This window comes from Lottia gigantea, assembly GCF_000327385.1.
Source record: "Lottia gigantea unplaced genomic scaffold LOTGIsca_10, whole genome shotgun sequence".
NCBI classification, from domain to species: domain Eukaryota; kingdom Metazoa; phylum Mollusca; class Gastropoda; family Lottiidae; genus Lottia; species Lottia gigantea.
In genome coordinates this window covers 1867213-1886229 of record NW_008706747.1, presented here as the reverse complement: position 1 = coordinate 1886229, position 19017 = coordinate 1867213, and the positions used below count along the sequence as shown (strand labels likewise).

The window sequence follows — 19017 nt, the reverse complement described above, 5'->3', positions numbered from 1 at the left end:
TAAATGTGTCAATTAAACCCTCAAATCATTAAAAATTGGAAAATTTCATTGAAAAGATTTGTTTCAAGTTTTTATCAAGCAGTAAAAGGGAGGAAACTCCAGTTTTCTCCAAATTTACGACGACATTCTTAGAAAAATGGCCGAAGTGTCTGGCCAGAGGTTGCAGTGGCAAACAATAATCAAGCCACTGCTCGACGCCTCTTATTCTTCCTTCAACAAAAATGATATTCCAGATTTGACAAAAGCAATTATTAAAAGGTATGATCTTTTTGACTTTATGGGTTCATTTTGGAAAGAGAAATCGTTCGTTTTTATTGTAAGGGAAAGTCTAAAGTTGAAATTATGGATCTAATGATAAATCAGTTTTGAGTATTGTCAATGTTGAATGAATGAGATCTTGTGAAACTGAAAGTTAAAAAAACAAAAACAAAAACATAGAAGGAATTGTAAAGGTTTTTCTAAATTTAGGGGACTGATAGCATCAATTTGTACCATTCCAATTTTCTATCAGATGTCTGCTCTGTGGTTCCTGAAAATTGGAATGGTGCTGACAGATTCAGTGTCCCTGATACATTTAAAAGATTAAGAGAACATATTTACAATCTCTTTAAACAAAAGAAGGAAAATTTAAACAATGCAAATTGATAGCGAGGGTTATTAATGTTGAATATGTGTGTCTTCTTGCAATGGCTAATCCTCTTACTAAAGTTACTTAGTGATTTGAAGCAGAGCTAAATTTTGTCAATACCTTTGTGAGTCTCTGATCACATTGTAACTGTATTAGAGTTTATTTTTACCATGTAGTTTAATTATGTCAGATCAGATTGTCTTTAAATTAATTAGCACTCTTCTCTTCTTATCTAGTCTTATCCTTCAATGTGACTGGTTGGCTCTGATGTGGTGACCTTATGGTTCACATCAGGGTGAACACTTTTTGGCATCTCCCTGGCAACAGTCAATGTTTGCTTCTTTCTGTCCCCTTTATGCTCACTTCAGACTTGGATCTGGAAGAATACGCACCATATTGTAGCTTTTATGCTATTAGGACTGTGAATGTCTCGTATATTGTTAGAGTAATTGTTTTTAAGTTAGGTTTGCTACAATAAAGTTTAAACTTGAAATCAGAACAAAATCATTATTTGGTTGATATAAATAATTTCATTTAGATATGTAGTCTCTCCTAAATCAATACCAACTTATTTGTGAATCTTTATTGCCCAAGTTCATTAATTTTAATAGATTAAAAATGTGAAAAGGGCTATAAAAAAAACACTCTTTTCAAGTTTAACCTTTCTGATATTTTGTTTATTTTCAGTGAAAAAGAAATATTAAATCATGATGATGACTATGAGCCATTTTATTCGTCTTTTATGGCGCTTTCAGGCCATTTTCTTGGTGCCAGTACCAATAATTGTAAGTTTTTTTTGTCTTCCTTTTGTTTTCTCATTTGATCATTGATTTTTGATCCATTTGTGGACTCTGACTTAATGAGTGAATTTTGGGTGCAAACATTGTTGTGTGATGATCCCATGTGACAACTGACAAGTGTATACACCCATTGATTTTGTGGACTATATTTAATGGTATGAGATTCTACTAGGTATATATCAGTTATTTCAAGACATGATCGTATTTGTCTGTTTTCAGTGTCCAAATCCCACATCAGTCCTGTCACCATGGCGTCGAAAGTTGTCATGGAATTTTTACTATCCCGATTACAGACCAAATCAGAAAGTTGTACTATTTCACAGGTATGTATGATAATATGGGGCAATAAAAGCACCCCTGTAGATCCTTCACAGCTGAAAATCAAAAATGTGTAGGCTTTTTCTGTTGCCCTGATTGCACACTGCATGGGGTTGCCCATCCTCCATAGCCCGAAAGTAGAATTTGAAGTTCCATTTTTATTGCTTTTCAGAAATATTTGATGATACTTATAAAAGGATTGTGTAAAGGAACTGGATGTTTACCAAAATCAGACATAGTTACCTTTACCTCCATGTTAAAATCAGCTAAAACTCCTACCCTTACTACAAACATCACAAAAGGTAGGTTTACTTACTACAGACATCACAAAAGGTAGGTTTACTTACTACAGACATCACATAAGGTAGGTTTACTTACTGCAGACAACCCAAAAGGTAGGTTTACTTACTAAAGACATCACAAAAGGTAGGTTTTGTTTACTACAGACATCACAAAAGGTAGGTTTACTTACTACAGACATCACATAAGGTAGGTTTACTTACTACAGACATCACAAAAGGTAGGTTTTGTTTACTACAGACAACAGACATCACAAAAGGTAGGTTTACTTACTACAGACATCACATAAGGTAGGTTTACTTACTACAGACATCACAAAAGGTAGGTTTTGTTTACTACAGACATCACAAAAGGTAGGTTTACTTACTACAGACATCACAAAAGGTAGGTTTTGTTTACTAGAGACATCACAAAGGTAGGATTACTTACTACAGACATCACCTAAGGTAGGTTTACTTACTACAGACATCACAAAAAGTAGGTTTACTTAAGCTTGCTATGATTTACACCAGTCATCACCAGTAACAGCTCACTAATTTTTCTGACCACTTTCAGAAGCTGAGGACAGTGGATCAAAAGAGACTAAAAAACCCAGACTAGACAAGGGAAGTAACCTATTCAATCAACTGACGTCAGTCTTTGATGAAGTAGCTTGCATATCCCACAAGCCAGACCCACCAGCCGTGAACGTCGACGGCAACACCATAATTCACAAGAACGATACTTCCGAAGAAATCGGTGATTTGATTGGAGAAAGAAACAGAGCTGCTCTGCTTCAGCTGAATGGTGCAGAGACCTTGCTCAATGCATGTACAGACTTGGTATTCCTTGGCAAATACATACAGAGATATAAGGACGCCAGTGAGGGAAAGAGTTTTTATATGCCTGCTACGTTATGTGAGGCTTTAACTACCAGAAACAGGTGAGTTTGGTTGTTCATCATCTTTGGATATTTTTGGTTTACCATCTTGGAACAGCCAATTCAAGCAGTGGTGGCTCAGTGAGTTAAATGGTGACCTGATGATTAAGGGTTCGATTCAGATATAGGCCTAGATAATACATTTTTTTATCTAGTTTCTCCTTGTCAGTGATGCAGTTCGGAGGAGATGACGTGGAAAAAGCATCTAGTCTTCGGTCCCATGTTCCACAGACTGCATGACGGTAGATGTCCAAAATATCCAGTAGGTCGTCTTGATATTTAGAATCTTCCCAATAGGTTTAGCCTCAGTTACAATTCGATGTGGACTGGTAAATGTTAGTTTGAGGTTATGAATTCAAATCCTTGAAAATATGACCATTTTCACCTTAGTTGTTATTGAATTCTATTTTTTCCAGTTATATATGTTTATTGAGTGATATATCAATAGTATGGAGAGCCTTCTCTCTACCGATGTTAGAACCATTGACTAATGAACGACTAGGTAAAATAGTCACAGTAACTCTAGGCTGTCTGTATGCTAGTATGACGGTAGCTGTGTCTAATACTATTAATAACATGGTGAAGCCTGTAGCTAACCAACCAGCTGCTTCAAGAGATGAAGAAATAGAAGGATATGGTATCAGTATTGTACAGAAATCGGTGAGTACGGTAGTGCTGGCACGATATATTGATGAATAATAATTAGTTTTCTATTAACCATGCCTCCCCCTGCATTTGCTTCTCAGTATGGGTGAGGGTGCCACCGTGGTTCTTCGAGTTAACACTTCTTTCTGTACACTTTTCAGCTGGAAATATTAAGTACTGTTTCAAATACTATCAAAAACTCTACAAGAGCCGGAGGAAACGTAAGTAATATGGAAAAAAATTTTTTTTTCAATTAAAAAGGATGTGGCAAGGTTGAGAATATATTGACAAAAACCTACCCTGATTTAACAAATGAACTCTTCTGAATAACCATTTCACTGTTACCATTTGAAGAGAAAAAGCATTTCTGGAAAGGTCTATTCAAGGTTTAGGGGTGTCACACAAACAATCCAGGGAAATCTTCAAAAAGCATCCTTTGGACCATCCACTTCTAAATATATTTTTCAACCATTCAGACATTATGGCAATAGTGCTCATCAGACATTTTCCTCATGTTTCAGGTGGCCCAGAATTTAAACCTGCTATCCTCCTGGGTGTTATTAAAAGGATTTCAAGGATTATTAAGTTTAACCCCAGCTATTATACTGGAAAGAAAAGATTCCAAGGGCAAGACTCAAGACAGTGGAGCCAAGACTGAAAAACCTTCACAACAGAGTAGACCCAGCTCTGGTAAAAGGTGAGTAACATAGGTTGGTTGCTATAAGTTTCATAACATTGATTTTCTGATCTTTGATTGCAGGGCCCACTTTCAAAAGTACTTTCCATGGCATCAGAATTGTTCTTACCTTGAAGAAGATTCAAACCTAATTGCCTAGTATATAACAAATTACTACCAATTGAGCTATTTCGCTGCCAAGGGAAGAGTTATTCAGTTTTTAAGTTGTTAACCCCTTCACAAAGATTGGTATACAGTTGGATACTAAGATTGCCAATCTGGCTTAGTTTTAATGAGAGAACATCTTCATGCAGGCTCTCTTAATTATTCACCCAAGGGACATAACTCTTAATACAGCTAGGATATTTTCAGACCACAATATTACTAAATGACAGTTTTTCTTGAAATTGTATAAGGGTTAAAATGAGGAGTTTTCCTTTTTTCAGCACATTCCAAGGATTTGGTGTACTATCAGTAGCTCTAGGAACAACTCTAGCTAATTTATTAACCAGTTTATTGGAAGATCTTCAAGTAGAAGGATCACCAGCTCCAATTGAGGTAGGTCAAGTTTTTTTTTAATTTTGAAATTTTGGAAACAAACATGGGTTATTAGACTTGAATGAATTGTCTTTGCAGAATATTGTTGAAATTTGGTGCACTTGAGTTCAAATTCAGAAAAATTGGATGTATGTGAAGGACTGGATATACTGTGTCAGTCTTCTACTTGATACCCCTCAATTTTTCATGAACTCTTCCACACATGCATTCTTCCTATCAATATGAAACTGTATATGTATGGTTGGAAGAGCTTGTTAGTGTAATAAGGGGTATATTTTGTTGCCTCAGTGAAAAGTTAAAGAAATTTGAATTTTGTTGTAGATGTCAAGTCGAGTAGTGAAAGAAGGAATGGAAATAGCTATAACAATGCCACTCAATGCCTGGAAACGTGTTCGTAAATTAACAGCTACCATTAACATCATAGACTTGTTATTCAGTCTAGTAGCAGTCTCACTTAGAAAGGTAGGTGCTAAATGATTAATCTTTGGCCAGTCCGTTGTTTTAGTTAGTTTTCCCCATTGCACACTGAGAAATGCAGTTGATATCTATTAATCTTTGTTCTGTCTATGCTTAATGATAATAATAATGAAAGGAAAATACGACCGAAAACCTTACATCAGTAATAAATGCACATTTCTATATTGTTGTTGAAGTGATTACAGTGTAAACTATGATTTACTGTATTGCAGAAGAACTTAATGTCAGATTATATATCTGAAAAGAGATACATATACCTGAAATTGATCAAACCATAGGCAGTTATTATTTTTTTTTGTTGGAAGTAAAACTCCTTTATTTTTCAGGCTACTCTATTAAAGAGATTAAAACAAGGCAGTGATAACTCGGAGACTAGTACCAGTAGTAGTTCTGATTCTAATACATTCTATGAGGATGAATTTAGCAGTGAAGAGGACAGCAGTGAGGATGGTGAGTCCACGATTTCAGGGTTAAATTATGTGGCATCTCTTCAACCTATTAGCTTCAAGCTCTGAAGTCTAAGTTCAAAGATAAGAAGTACCTTGGGGGCTGTTGTTACCAAGATAAGGTATGCTCACTCTTCCAAAATACCTGATGCCACTCTGCACCTGAGTTAGTCATCATGGCAAGCTTTTTTTGGAGAATCCACACAGTGAGTGTTTACATGGTGCAACATTTTTTTCTCTTTGTTTCAGATGAGGCAGATTCCATCCTGGGTCAGTTATTTCAAGAGACACCCCCAGCAGAGACCACGCCCTCTAATCCACCACCCACCATACCAGCTAGGGTAGAGAATGGGTCGGACAGTAAACGATCTAGACGTGTCAGTACAGGAGACAGCTCATATCTTATTCCTGATAAAAGAGAACCTGATGGGGTAAGTATTGGTGGGAGGAGTCAGTTATGTCAATAGACCACAACCCTCGCCCTGCCCACTATAACAGTTAGGGTAGACAGTGGGTCTGACAGTAAATTATGCTCTAAATTTCGGGTGTTTCAAGTTTTGGAGAATTTTTGAGGGTATTTTCCTTCCCAAAAGAGTGCCAAAAGCTTTTTTTATTCACTCTTTTTTCCAATTTATTCCCACAAGTATTAAGAAATATCAACCATGGAAATCTGTTATCTATCGTTTAGGATTAGAAAAATGTGAGCTTATTTCTATTTTGCACCCTTTTTTTTCAGTTTGTAAGTCTAGCTACCAGTATACTAAACTTCAGTAATACTTATCTTATTAACTCTTCTGATATTCAAGTTAGAAAATTGTTCAAGTAAGTTATAGAATCCATATTGTTATAGACTTTATCATCCAGTCGATGACAGGAGAAGTTTGGGTGTCAGACCCAGCCCTGTCCCCAGGAATGAATTGGTGCTGGGGCTCAGATATTGTACTCAGAAAATTTGAAGAATTAAAGGCCCAGAGAACTCCATTCTGACAATTTTGCGGTGCCAAAAACGTAGATCTAAATCTAAATCTTTTTGATTTTGTACAAAGACACTGTAAATGAATCAATCTCTGCTGAACTGAAGAAGGTTTTGCTGGGGCTTAATTCTAACTTGCTGGGAACCAGCCCCCACAGACCACACCCTTATGACTTATTGCCCAAATATGATCATTGATGTTTCATCAAGATAAAAAAAACATAGATTAAAAAAAAACTTGTCATATGGTTGAGCCATTAATTACTCTCCTTCAAGGCAATCTTACTGTCACATGACACCAAGGGCAAGGAACTCTATTTTACTAAAAGAGAAGTAACTCTTGTTATAAGAAGTACTTCAGACCACAATATGATATTAAGTCGATTATGTTTTTGTAGAAAATCACTGAATGAAGAACATGCAGTTAGTTTAGCCACATTGATAAAAGAATTAGATAGAGAATGTACCAAAACAGGCAGTGGTAAGTCTATTCAAATTCAGAATCAGACTCTCCAGTCATGATTGATATTTTCGGTGGGGAGTTTCCTGTCTTTAGCTCATTCACTTGTAGAAAAGAGGGATGTAAAACTTCATTTCAATTCAGTAAGTTATTTGCAATCATGTGTGGCCTGCTTGTCCATATTATGTTATGAGTGTACAATGAAATAGCCATCTAAGTTGATCATTATGTTTGAATTAAAGGGATTGCTGAAAGGTTTTCTAGCCTTTGTATGTATAAGGTTCACTTATAGCTTCTGATTTCCAGTACAACTTGCAGCTATCATAAAATGTCACGACTAGCTTATAATGTCACTATCAAAAATGCCATTTGATCCACTTGTTTGTTATGAAGGATATAATGGTTTATTTCAGATAAAGTATTTGATGGGATTTCTGTAGCTCTAGCCAAGTTTAACCATAGTCTAATAGCTACTGAATGTCTTTCTGAGGCTTTACAGGTAAGGTTTGCCCAAGTATTTTCTTTTGCTTTGTTTTGGTGACTTGTACCATATCTTTTTGTGGCCCATATTAAATCACAAATTGGCAGCTTCACACAGATACATAAAAACAAATATTAAAGACATACTGAGGTTCATGAAGCTAATAATTTAAATGTTTAGCTTGGCATTCTTTTCTGTAAGTCCAAATAACCATGCTATTTTGAAATAATTTTGGATTGTTTACTTGCCTACCCTCAGAGAGTCAAATACAGAGACTTATATCATTTTGATGTATTCATTTTTATCACTTTTCCCAACAGGATGTTCTTTTGCTTCATCTTGGAATCAGTCCATCATCAGCCGACCCCTGGCCCTTGTTGGTGTACCCCCGAACCTTGCCGTACTGGCGGAGATTCTGCTGTTGAAGCAGCAGAAGGAACGTGAACAGGAACTACCCACTACCAACTGTGACAAGGCTGTGATCGAGGTGTGGACCAGGTTTTTGATGACACTGAAGAACTCTATTTGTAATTTTGATAACAAGAGTGAACAATTTGAAGGTTAGAATATAATTAGATTACTTCCGAATTTCTTATGTACACAATACTGATACTCCATGTGTACTTTTTTCCTCCATTTTGAACTAATGAAGATGTTACACACTATTCCATGTGTAACTGAGAAGTTTTGCTAGAACAGTTGCTTGGGCTTACTCCTTTTCGATTTCCAACTGTCGAGGGATCTTAAACGTTCACAGCATGTAGCTTGAGGACCTTAGTCTATTGTTCCTATCCCATTTTCCTTGTCATCATACATCACTGATAGAGGAGAGTTGAAACATAAAAAGATACCATCTCAACCAGTGTCAATTTTAATTCAAATCGATTATAACTTAAATATATCCGAGTTTTGGGATATTATTTTTCAGATTTAAATGTGGAACATATTCAGCTTCTACTGTTCTTGTTTCACAGTTTACCATTGATGCAGAAAAAACAACTGTTACTAAATTTAGCTCAAACTGTCATCACTGTAGCCAAGAAAGATAAAGTGTAAGTAGGCTCTGGGATTGGGTTAGATATAAAAATTGACACACTTTACTCCATTTATTTCATTCGTTTTCTTTCATCTACTTCATTTCATATCATTTTATTTCATTTCATATCATTTTATTTCATTTCATATCATTTTATTTCATTTCATATCATTTTATTTCATTTTATTTCATTTCATATCATTTTATTTCATTTCATTTCATTTCATTTTATTTTATTTCATATCATTTTATTTTATTTCATTTCATTTCATTTCAGTAAACTAGAAGAAAGCGTACCTCTACCATTAAGTAGACTGATGTTAATATTTGAGTATATGTTACATTACTTCTATGACCCACCAACATCACTTATTGAAAAGGTAAGAATTATTTAACCATACCTTATCAGTCTGAGGGATTGACATTGATTAACCCTAATCCCCTAATACCTAACCCTTGCATAACTGCAAGGTTACAATCCATAATGCCATGCCTGTGCCAGTGGTTTCGTGGCATTGAATAACTGCAACCTAGATGCTACAGAACCTTGACCAGATGGAAATAAAAATTGACAAAGCTTATTATTCAGCTCTGCCAAAATTTCCCCCATTGCAAACTGTCATCCATTTGCAGTAATACAACCAGCTTACATGGATCAAAGTTTTTAGTAGGATATTGTATTCAAAATTTTGATGAAAAGCTCCATTCCATTATATTTCAGGTACAATGGAACTTGTTCACTGTATACACCATTCCACCTGGACAAGATCGTGAAAGTTATAACCTCTCTAAATCAACTCAATTCTTCCCCTGTCGTGAAGTAGAGGACAATTTCCGTAAAAACCTCACACCTCAAGAACAGCATGAAGGTTGGTACTAGTCATGTTGTTTTTACATGGACACTTTTGATGTAAATTCTGACCTTTGATATTTGAAAATTAAATGTATTATTACTATGAGAACTCTCCAAAAGTGAAATTGTTTTATATTTCAGTGGGAGTATTAAAACCAAGGTTCTATAACCTAGGACCAGGAGATATAAATAATCAAGAAGCACCTAAAATTGATGGTTTTGTAAGTTTCTTTTTTCACCTTAAATAGATAAACCAAGTACTAACAATCAGAACCACTATACAAACCCAAAATAGAAAATTGTGCACCATCAATATTGACTGGGAACTTCTGGTGAAAAATTTCACTGTCTATAATGGGTGCCCCATGTTTGTCAAGCCCTTTTTAGGGTAAAACCTGTTCAGTAAATCTCTTGCATAAGCCTGTTATTATTCATGTGTTATTTTCCATATTACAGGCCTGCAGTTTCCTGATCAGCAATCCAGATGTGTTAGACTATAATCAACTATATGATTCCTGTATTGCCCTGTTATTAGCAGGCTCTAGATGTGATAAAGCCAAAGAGAAGTTAACTCTATTGGTAAGTCATCCCTACTTATCCTCTCATTGTTCGCTTCATTGTACACTGAATACTACTTCACATTGATAGTGGCATGAAAGCTCTTTTCCCAGGCATCAACTTGTTAAAGTCCTATCATTTACAGGATATCCCAGCAATGCATTGTCCATTCAGTTACAGCTTAGCTGTAATATGCTAAAAATAGAACACTAGTATGACTTGAGTAGGACAATTGGTAGGAAAAACCACTATAACTGTTAAAGTTGGGTATCATGTGGTACACAAACCACCTCCATGACATCATGGCTGATCTCTCCTATGGATACTTTCAATTTTTTTGATTTTAGTCTGTCCATGTACCGCACTTTTCTTTTTTTTCAGTGAAAATTATGAATTTACGTCCTATGTATATGCCTTTGAGGACAACTCCACAAATTTTTGGCCAATGGAATAAAAGATTTCAAAATAGCTACTTTCTTTTTCCAGGATGCTTCAGCCATGCATTATCATTTCTTACTGATGTGGAGACTATTGTCCTGTCTACCTCCCTCAATAGAGTATATGAAAATATTAAAAGAAGGTACCCTACAACTGGGCAATGGTCATATTCTACACAACCTCAGATGGGCACCACGACTTGGACACAAAAACTTCACTACATGGATCACAGTGAGTGTGGCAATAAGTTTAATGACTTTTAATGCCTAGTTACTAGCAAGTTGGATTCTGGTCATGGAAAATTTATATACTAGTCTAAATACACAAATGATATTCATGTTGTTTCTCAGAGTTTCTTATTGTTTAATCTTCAGTTTATAGCTGAAATAGGTCAGTTGTCTGAAGAACATGTTTCAGGTTCTGTTTTAACTTGTATATTTACAAACTTGTATCAATTCACCAATATATCATGCCAGCACCAAATATTATTATGGAATAACCTTCTTTTAGGATTGTATCGTGAAACAAGGAATGACCACCAGTCTATCAGAGAGTCTCCTGTCTATCTCCAACAAGACATCTAATAACATGACCTATGATATCAAATTAGGAATGAGCTTCATCAAAGAACAGGTAAGTCTTTCTTAGATATCCTTAGAATGTTTTTGCATTACTTTTAAGTGATGCAAGTCAAGGGGCTGACAGAATGGAGGAAGTCACTTCAACTCTTCTTTGAAACCCATGTGATATATATTTCAGTTGAAGTCGCTACCAGAAGTTGATAAGAAAGATATATTAACTCCCAGTCAGCTACCAGGCCTGTCTTCTATACTCATGTTAGATGCTGTTATAGCCAAGATACAGGTTGCTCTAGATACTGCTTTTAATAAGGTAAGGATGGGGTCAGGGAGGTTGGACCATCTGGGGCCCTTTTTGAGTACTGTGAATTTCTACCTAATTCAGTTTCCTCTCTGTGTACATTAGAATTTCTGTTTAGTTGTGTTTGCCAGAGTTAGGTTCGGACATTGAGTTCCTTTGGATTTTTTCTATCTGTTTTCCCTGTGTTTTTTGATGCAGGTCTTAGGAGCTGATAGACATTCTGATTGGGTAATAAACTCTAAAGTGTTTGAAATTGAAAGAGAATGCAGCTGTCTTTCCAAATTTCTCTCTCATTGAACACTGCATTGCATTGTCTTCATTAGCCCAAACTGAAGCTGAAATATATGATGTAAAACTGTATTTTATTCAAGATATTGTCACTAAATGTTTCATAATCAATCCATGCGTCCATCTTCTTATTTCTTCTTCTTTCTTCTTCCAATCCAGTACATGACCTTCTAACATAATATACATTGTCTTGTAGTCTGAAAGTGATCTACATAGAGTAATGGATTCAGCCCAAGATTTGATACCAGCTACCTTTAAACTAATAGAGGCTTACTATGTTTATGTCAGGTTAGTATTACTATTAACATCTGTTTTGGACATACAATCTTCAACAGGACAGTTTGTTTCGAAATGGGTGTTAAATTTCCAAGAAAATCTAATGTATAATTGCGAATATAGTGTGTACTTTTTACCCTCCGGTATATCTGGAAAACTCTGGTGAAGTTACAGAATGTTTCCTCTATTATTTTAGATCGTGTGTACTGGATGAAATTGCTGGAGTAGACTCAGCTAACCTGACACCTAATAAACTGAATGCGTTTGGTACAGTGATGAGTATAGGTTCCAGCAGAAACTCTAAAGTTCTGGCTCTCGGTACCAGTATAATGGGCATGTTACCTAGTCCAGTTAGAACTACTCTAGATAAATGGAATAACAACAGTAATAATGAATTTCCTGCCATGCAATCTTGGGTATGTATCAGGGCTGTTGATTTGGCTGTATTTGCCAAACATGTATCTTCTTCCACCCAAAATGGCTGACTGAAAAAAAATCCTCCCAAGTTATTACTAGTATTTGAAGATATATCAGAGGGATTTTGTTTTGAATATTTGATTTATGTATAGGTCAACTTTCCAATATCAGACCTTGAAGCATCAGAGCAAAGCCCCTCAACAAACCAGAAATTCCAGTAAAGGACCATCAGATTTTAGGATCCTGGAGAAACTTGCATCATTCATGTAAAATAGGACAGTTCCTATGGTTCAAGCACTAAAAGTATATTTTGTGTTTATAATTACAGAGAAATACCACTATGTTTGGAAATGACATACTGCCCTGTGAGAGTTATATGGATGCTATTCACAGTGCTCATATGGTCTCTTTATCAGGTAAGTTAGACCACTCACCTAACAATTCCCTGCTCTCCCCCCTCTCCCAAACAGTACCCCTTGAAAGAATGAGGATCAGATCTACACAGTCAATGATAGCTGTTATAAAGACCCTCAGATATTGAGTCATAAAAACTCTTTGTTTTATCAGAATTGCAAGACCCATATAAAAAGTTTAGAAAACCTCTGTATAATCCCTTTAACAATATAAATGATTAACAATATCTATCTTTCAGGTCAAGCCAGTTTCTGTATTAATGCATCTTTAAGACATTTGCTACAATCTTTAGTTAGATTTGCTAATGATTTAGTCGAGTAAGTAGCCACCATAACATACTTTGATTTTCTCCATATTCTAGAGGTCAGATTTTAATTGGGCCCAGATCAAACTCAGTATCATTAGAGCTTCCCTGGAAAAGTACTGTGGTTGGGGAAAATCTTAACTTTGCTGGAAATTCTAAAAGCATTGAACAAAGATAGTCTTCATTAATATCCCAAGATGTGCAGAAAAGCAAAACTACTTGCTTAATACAAAATCAGAGTCCAACTCCTAAGAAGTATGTGTATTTTTTTGTAGATGGTGTCCAGACAGTGCTAGTAGTAGAGAACTAGTAAGAGTTATGTTCCCTTTACTGTACGATGCCACTACTGAATACCTAGCTGATATGGTAAGTACATCTTAGATCTTTAATCTTCATATTTCAATGAATCAACCAGAAGTTCTTTAAAACAAGTTGGAACAAGGTTTTCTGCAGTTAGATAGACTGACTCTTCATAGGGTAGTCTGTAGGTTGGTCAGTTGGAGAATCAAGCAAGCGATGGTCATTGATTCTAATCTCGGACTATGCGAACCTAAGTTGTTATCCTTGTATAAATTGGCTGTTGCTTAAATTCTTTCTTTCTTTATGGACTATTTCAAAATTAATGGCTATTCTATTTACAGGTGTCATTCTCTCTGGAGAAGTTCCTAGGTCCAGTTGAAGAAGAGAAGTTTGGATTAAATATGTATCAACATGTAGTGGTTGTCTGTCATCAATTGATAGAAAATTTTTCTGACTCGGATAGGTAACTTCTTTATTTTTTTTTAATTGTCAGTACAGCCATTGTTAGTCTTAAACGTTAAGGTCTAATCCCATTTTCATCTGATAATGGCTTGTGGTTATCTGTCATCAACTAAGAGAACTTTTCTGAGGTCTGAACACAACTCTGTACCATGATTGTTGAGTGGTATGTTACTTATAAGATTTCTGTTGCCATTGATTCAAAAGGGGGTGGAATAGATTGAGAAAAAGGATAAATTCTTTTAGAAATAAGCCCTTCTTGAAACAGTTTGTGTACCTTTAATCCAATCATTAATCCAATCAAGATGCCATGGAATAAGATGCTTTGCTAGGCCTTACTTAAGGCAAGACATAAGGGAAATAACTCTTCAATGCAAAAGGGAAATTACGCTTTAGAACTAAAGGGAAGTAACTCTTGTTTAACTTTGGTAAATTCAGACCACAAAGCTCAATAACAATTGCTTCTGTTTACAGTGGATTAGATGAGAACATTCTACATGAATGTATCAAGTTTATGGAAAGCCATGTAGAGAAAGCACCTTGTAAAAACGCCATTAGTATGTGTTATACCACAACTTCAGGTAGGCCTTCCTTATGGTAGTTAGTTACTATAAATAGAAATGATGCCATGGGAGTCATTATCACAGTATAGGTCTATCATAGTTTATTCAAGGGTAGCTTTAACTGGAAATGCTTTGATGTGTCTTACAATATGTACCTTTTGTTTGTGACTACAAGTCAAACCAAAAGCTTTGTACTACAAGATCAACTCTGTAATAAGAAGGCATATCAACCTTATTCCCTTTCTGTGTGCATGAAATTTATTGCTCTGAGGGACATGTATTTTGGCCCACCTCACTTTAAGCATCTTCAAACATTTTGATGAAATCTACAGCTGAGATAAACAACAATTTGAGATAAATTTACACAATGTTAAAACAAGGGGCATAATTAAACACTAACGTGCAATTTACTACTGTCTTTTGGGCAACTAAAAGACTGCTTTTTGACAATGATATAATATATGTATTTTCAGATTTGACCAATGTATTGTTGACAGTGGCTAGAGACAATCTCTCTCCCCAATTTACCACAGAAGTCTTGAAATTTGTCAACAAAATATTTAAACTGGGTAAGTGCTTTTATATTTACTATGTGGATTGTGGAGCATGAATGATTTGTATTACATTTCCACATTGGTTATGCTGTGCAGTGTTCAGTGAGGATTTGCTTTACCCTTTTAACATTAGCGTCTGCTCTACTTGTCAGTGATGTAGGTGGGAGGAGTTGACATTGTGTGCTACAGGCTGTGCAGGGTAAAGATCCCTCAACAGTTCAAAATCGAAAAAGAGTAAGGTAACACTGCTGTCTTGGCAAAATCAAGGGCATTTTATGTTTTTATTTCAGCTGAGAGATATCCTAGTGATAAATGTTATCAAGGTCTGAGTAGCTGTATATTTAAACTAGCCTCAGTTGATCATACAGTACTCAACTCTCTACTTAAAAAACTCTTTACCAATCCAACCAATCAGGTAAGAGAGACCTTTACTCTTGACTTATAACTTATTTCTATTGTGTTTCAATTTATTTTCAACATCCACTCTTTATTTTAGATTGCTCTCAAACTTACTTAGTTATTTCTTAATTTTGATGAAAAAATACCAGTAGATATCCCTAAACCACAATTTCAGTAAAACATTTTGAGAATCCAATCAGACATGGCTGGCAAATATTGCAGTATAACACATGTTTTATTATTATAGGATTCATATGATGATGCTAGTATTACAGAAAATAGACAGCTCTTTCAAACACTGGCTACATATCTTGTTAAAGACAAAAGGTAATGGTCTATTTCACCATATATCATCTCTTCAGCAAGTCCAAAACTAGAACATAATTTTAAAGCCATGATAATTTGACCTCATAATTACATAGATATTAGACTTCAAAAATTATTTGATAATTGTCTTTTCACTGCTGTAATTGAACAAATTCAGTGGCCACCATTTCAGCTCAAATCGCCCAAATTTCACAGCTTTGGTTTTGAAGATTTTATATCATTGACTTTAACAGATGTATCAGTTATTCTCCTTTGCTTTCAGAAATGCCAGTGAAAATGTAGCAGGGACATTGTTGACCTGTCTTCTACCATTGGGAGAGTCTTTACTCAACAAACCAGACAGACTGGGAGCCTTCTCTAGTCTAATGACAGTCCTACAAACACTGGCTGGGGCAGGACAAGGTGAAGGTCATCTACAGTTGTTTAAAGCTGCCACAAAATGGCTGGAATCATGGTATGTTTCAATGATCTGTTTCTGAAGTTTAGGCCTGAGCTTATGTTCTGTTAGGAGAGCTAGACAGATGCCAACAACCGATTGGTCACTAAATTTAAATGAAGTATTACTCTGGACTCTTATTAAAATAACGTATCATGTAATTTTGTGGTCAGTAGAGCAGCTGCTAGTGATGGAAGGGTTGCTCACAGAGCACAAATGAAAATAAAGCATCAGAATTAGTGTTTTTAAAAGGCAGCATTGAGATAATGTGGTAACTTTTTATTTGTATTTCAGTAAAATATATTTATCAAAGAAAGATGTCCTTGAAAAAGTCTTAAAGAATGAAGCCTCAGAAAAGGTAAGAGTCAATTTTAACTATGGTTTAAACTTAAAAGGATTGTAAAGAGGTTTACTAGCCTTTTTATGTGTATCGGGGACACCTTTGACTTCTATTTGGGACATTCCAGAAAGAGCTAACTGGAAATGACAAGGCTCCCACAATAACATAATAATATATGTTATCTCCCTGATACACATAAAAAGGCTAGAAAACCTCTTTACAATCCTTAATACATGTCGAAAGGGCTAAAGTAGCTTAGTCTTCTATCAGCTGGTTCTTGACCAAACATCTTGGTATTGATGCCTGATCATCTGTACCAATTGACCACTGCATTTAATGGACTTTAAGCATACAAACTAAGAATAGGCAAATGATGTCACAAGACTGCAATCACTGATTGAGCTACAGCCCCCAACCAAAAACATAATTTTCTGTGTTTGTGTTTTCAGGGTATACTAGACACTGTATGCTGTATTTTAACCTACATTGGTGAAATATTGACAGCTTTGAAACGATCTACTGACAGGTGGGTTACTATTAAGTTTTTAGCACCTTAAAGATTCTGCGACAGTTGGAAAGCAAAAAAGAGTAGTCTAATGCTGCTTTCTTGACAAAATTTCCAATTTTACATAACAAAAAAAAACCAGAGTACTATCAATCCCAAACGACACCTGAAATCCAAAATAAAGTTTGGCAATATATTGGTAGCAGCAAATGAATTTTTCAAATGAGAATAAGTGAGTAAGTATTTCATAATGAAAAGTATCAGCTTTCCTGAAGACTCTTGGTATATTTTTGTAGAATTGGAGCGACCACACCACCAATTGATAGAGACCTGACCTTAATACAGGAACGTGAAACAGATTGGGATGATGATTTGATACAAGATGATAATGAATCAGCTGGAGAAGACTCTGTAAGCTTCCCTTTTGTATTCTCCAGTCTTTAGAGACTTATATTTGTCTTCTTGCCTTTATCTAGGATGGCTCATCGAGCCTAAGGCTTGCTTGCTATCCAAGTGGGCAGGCACAGAGTCTTGCTCACAATTGAAGGTCCTGGGTTTAATCTCAGAATAGGTTTTGAAAATACATTCAGATTTTCCAACTTGGTTTCACCCCTTTCAGTGATGCAGGTTGGAGAGGCTGACATGGAAAAAGTGTATAGTTGTTGACCAGACCCTGTGTTCTACAGGCTGTATATGTTATAGATTCCTTAGGAGTCCCTCTAAAGTGGCATGAGATCTGTTTCCTCTACTGTAAATATATTTCTATATGGTTTGCTTTTTGCAGGATGAAGAAACTCTGAATAATAAACTCTGTACCTTTACTGTAACACAGAAAGAATTCATGAACCAACATTGGTATGTATTGGGATTTGCTTTTAGATTTATTATTTGGTTTATCCTAGTCTTTAAATCAGGTGCAGACCAGATTGAGAAACTCTCCATTTCAGTAAATGGTTATGTTATAAGTGGTTCTCTTGCTTTTCAAAAATTTCTATATATAACTTTGAATTAAAGAAGAACACAATGATGAATTGTCTAGTTGCTAGGCTTTGTCACTTCTCTCTCAAGGGAGACTACTCTTATTGCATACTTGATGGTTTCATACCACAATATGACATGGTTGAAAGTGCCATTGTCATACATGTAAATATTCCAATAACAATGATTTACATCTTCATTCTTTAGGCTTTGTCACTACTCTCCTAGGGGTGATAACTCCTAGTGCATACTTCACGGTTTCAGACCACAATATGTTAATATTCCCTTGTATTTTATAGGTATCATTGTCACACCTGTAAAATGGTAGATGGAGTAGGAGTATGTACTATCTGTGCTAGAGTCTGCCATAAAGACCATGATCTAACCTATGCTAAATTTGGTTCCTTTTTCTGCGATTGTGGTGCTAAAGATGATGGTTCCTGCAAGGTAGTCAGATTTTTGAACCTCAGATTGGCTTAATGTGCCACAGATCATTTATGCTAAAACCATGGTCTTTTGGAAGCTCAGCAGCCTTGCTCACGACAAGCTGTTTCCAAAGAGCAACTCTTATTTTTAGTCTGACTTCAAATTCAAAGTTAAAAATATTTAATAGTTTTCAAAATTCTTTTTAGGCATTAGTGAAAAGAACACATCAAAGTGGTCTGGACCATCCATCTAACATAGCCACACAGTCGCCTTTCTCAATGGAGACCTTACATCCTAGCCTACTGAGACGCCGGCTGTCTTCACCAAACCCGGATAATAAAACTGACGAGAATAAGAGAGTAGAAGAGGATGACAAGATCAGAGAAATTCTTTGTCAGAAAATAGAATCCTTTAGAGATGATCTGTTGAATCATTTGGTACGTAAAAATGATTGTTGAAAGGGATTGTGACAATTCTAAACTTTTACAGGATTGGGGCATTTATATTTTAGCAGTTTTTGGCATGGCAACATCCTAAAATAGTTTTTTTTATTGGAACTGCAAGAGCCACAGATGGAAATGGTGCC

At 35.6% G+C, this 19017-nt stretch overlaps 1 protein-coding gene across 1 annotated transcript in view; it reads left to right on the top strand.

Moving 5' to 3' along the window:
- Window positions 1-136: 136 nt before the first annotated feature.
- The window catches only part of LOTGIDRAFT_156120 (hypothetical protein), a gene marked incomplete at both ends in the record, with an annotated part of 43039 nt that continues 24158 nt past the window's right edge, over window positions 137-19017 (top strand). Inside the window, 41 exons of the mRNA XM_009046141.1 lie at window positions 137-258; window positions 1316-1413; window positions 1648-1751; window positions 1919-2048; window positions 2602-2968; window positions 3382-3625; window positions 3772-3831; window positions 4132-4307; window positions 4733-4844; window positions 5166-5306; window positions 5648-5771; window positions 6017-6198; window positions 6504-6589; window positions 7139-7221; window positions 7614-7699; window positions 8031-8241; window positions 8610-8733; window positions 8995-9097; window positions 9439-9586; window positions 9712-9791; window positions 10027-10149; window positions 10615-10797; window positions 11077-11199; window positions 11326-11457; window positions 11930-12021; window positions 12206-12425; window positions 12755-12842; window positions 13079-13157; window positions 13420-13510; window positions 13786-13907; window positions 14378-14484; window positions 14940-15035; window positions 15311-15435; window positions 15667-15746; window positions 16009-16200; window positions 16477-16540; window positions 16972-17048; window positions 17324-17438; window positions 17812-17882; window positions 18305-18452; window positions 18638-18868. Coding sequence (XP_009044389.1) covers window positions 137-258; window positions 1316-1413; window positions 1648-1751; window positions 1919-2048; window positions 2602-2968; window positions 3382-3625; window positions 3772-3831; window positions 4132-4307; window positions 4733-4844; window positions 5166-5306; window positions 5648-5771; window positions 6017-6198; window positions 6504-6589; window positions 7139-7221; window positions 7614-7699; window positions 8031-8241; window positions 8610-8733; window positions 8995-9097; window positions 9439-9586; window positions 9712-9791; window positions 10027-10149; window positions 10615-10797; window positions 11077-11199; window positions 11326-11457; window positions 11930-12021; window positions 12206-12425; window positions 12755-12842; window positions 13079-13157; window positions 13420-13510; window positions 13786-13907; window positions 14378-14484; window positions 14940-15035; window positions 15311-15435; window positions 15667-15746; window positions 16009-16200; window positions 16477-16540; window positions 16972-17048; window positions 17324-17438; window positions 17812-17882; window positions 18305-18452; window positions 18638-18868 — 5340 coding nt within the window. The remainder of the gene's footprint in view (window positions 259-1315; window positions 1414-1647; window positions 1752-1918; window positions 2049-2601; window positions 2969-3381; window positions 3626-3771; window positions 3832-4131; window positions 4308-4732; window positions 4845-5165; window positions 5307-5647; window positions 5772-6016; window positions 6199-6503; window positions 6590-7138; window positions 7222-7613; window positions 7700-8030; window positions 8242-8609; window positions 8734-8994; window positions 9098-9438; window positions 9587-9711; window positions 9792-10026; window positions 10150-10614; window positions 10798-11076; window positions 11200-11325; window positions 11458-11929; window positions 12022-12205; window positions 12426-12754; window positions 12843-13078; window positions 13158-13419; window positions 13511-13785; window positions 13908-14377; window positions 14485-14939; window positions 15036-15310; window positions 15436-15666; window positions 15747-16008; window positions 16201-16476; window positions 16541-16971; window positions 17049-17323; window positions 17439-17811; window positions 17883-18304; window positions 18453-18637; window positions 18869-19017) is intronic.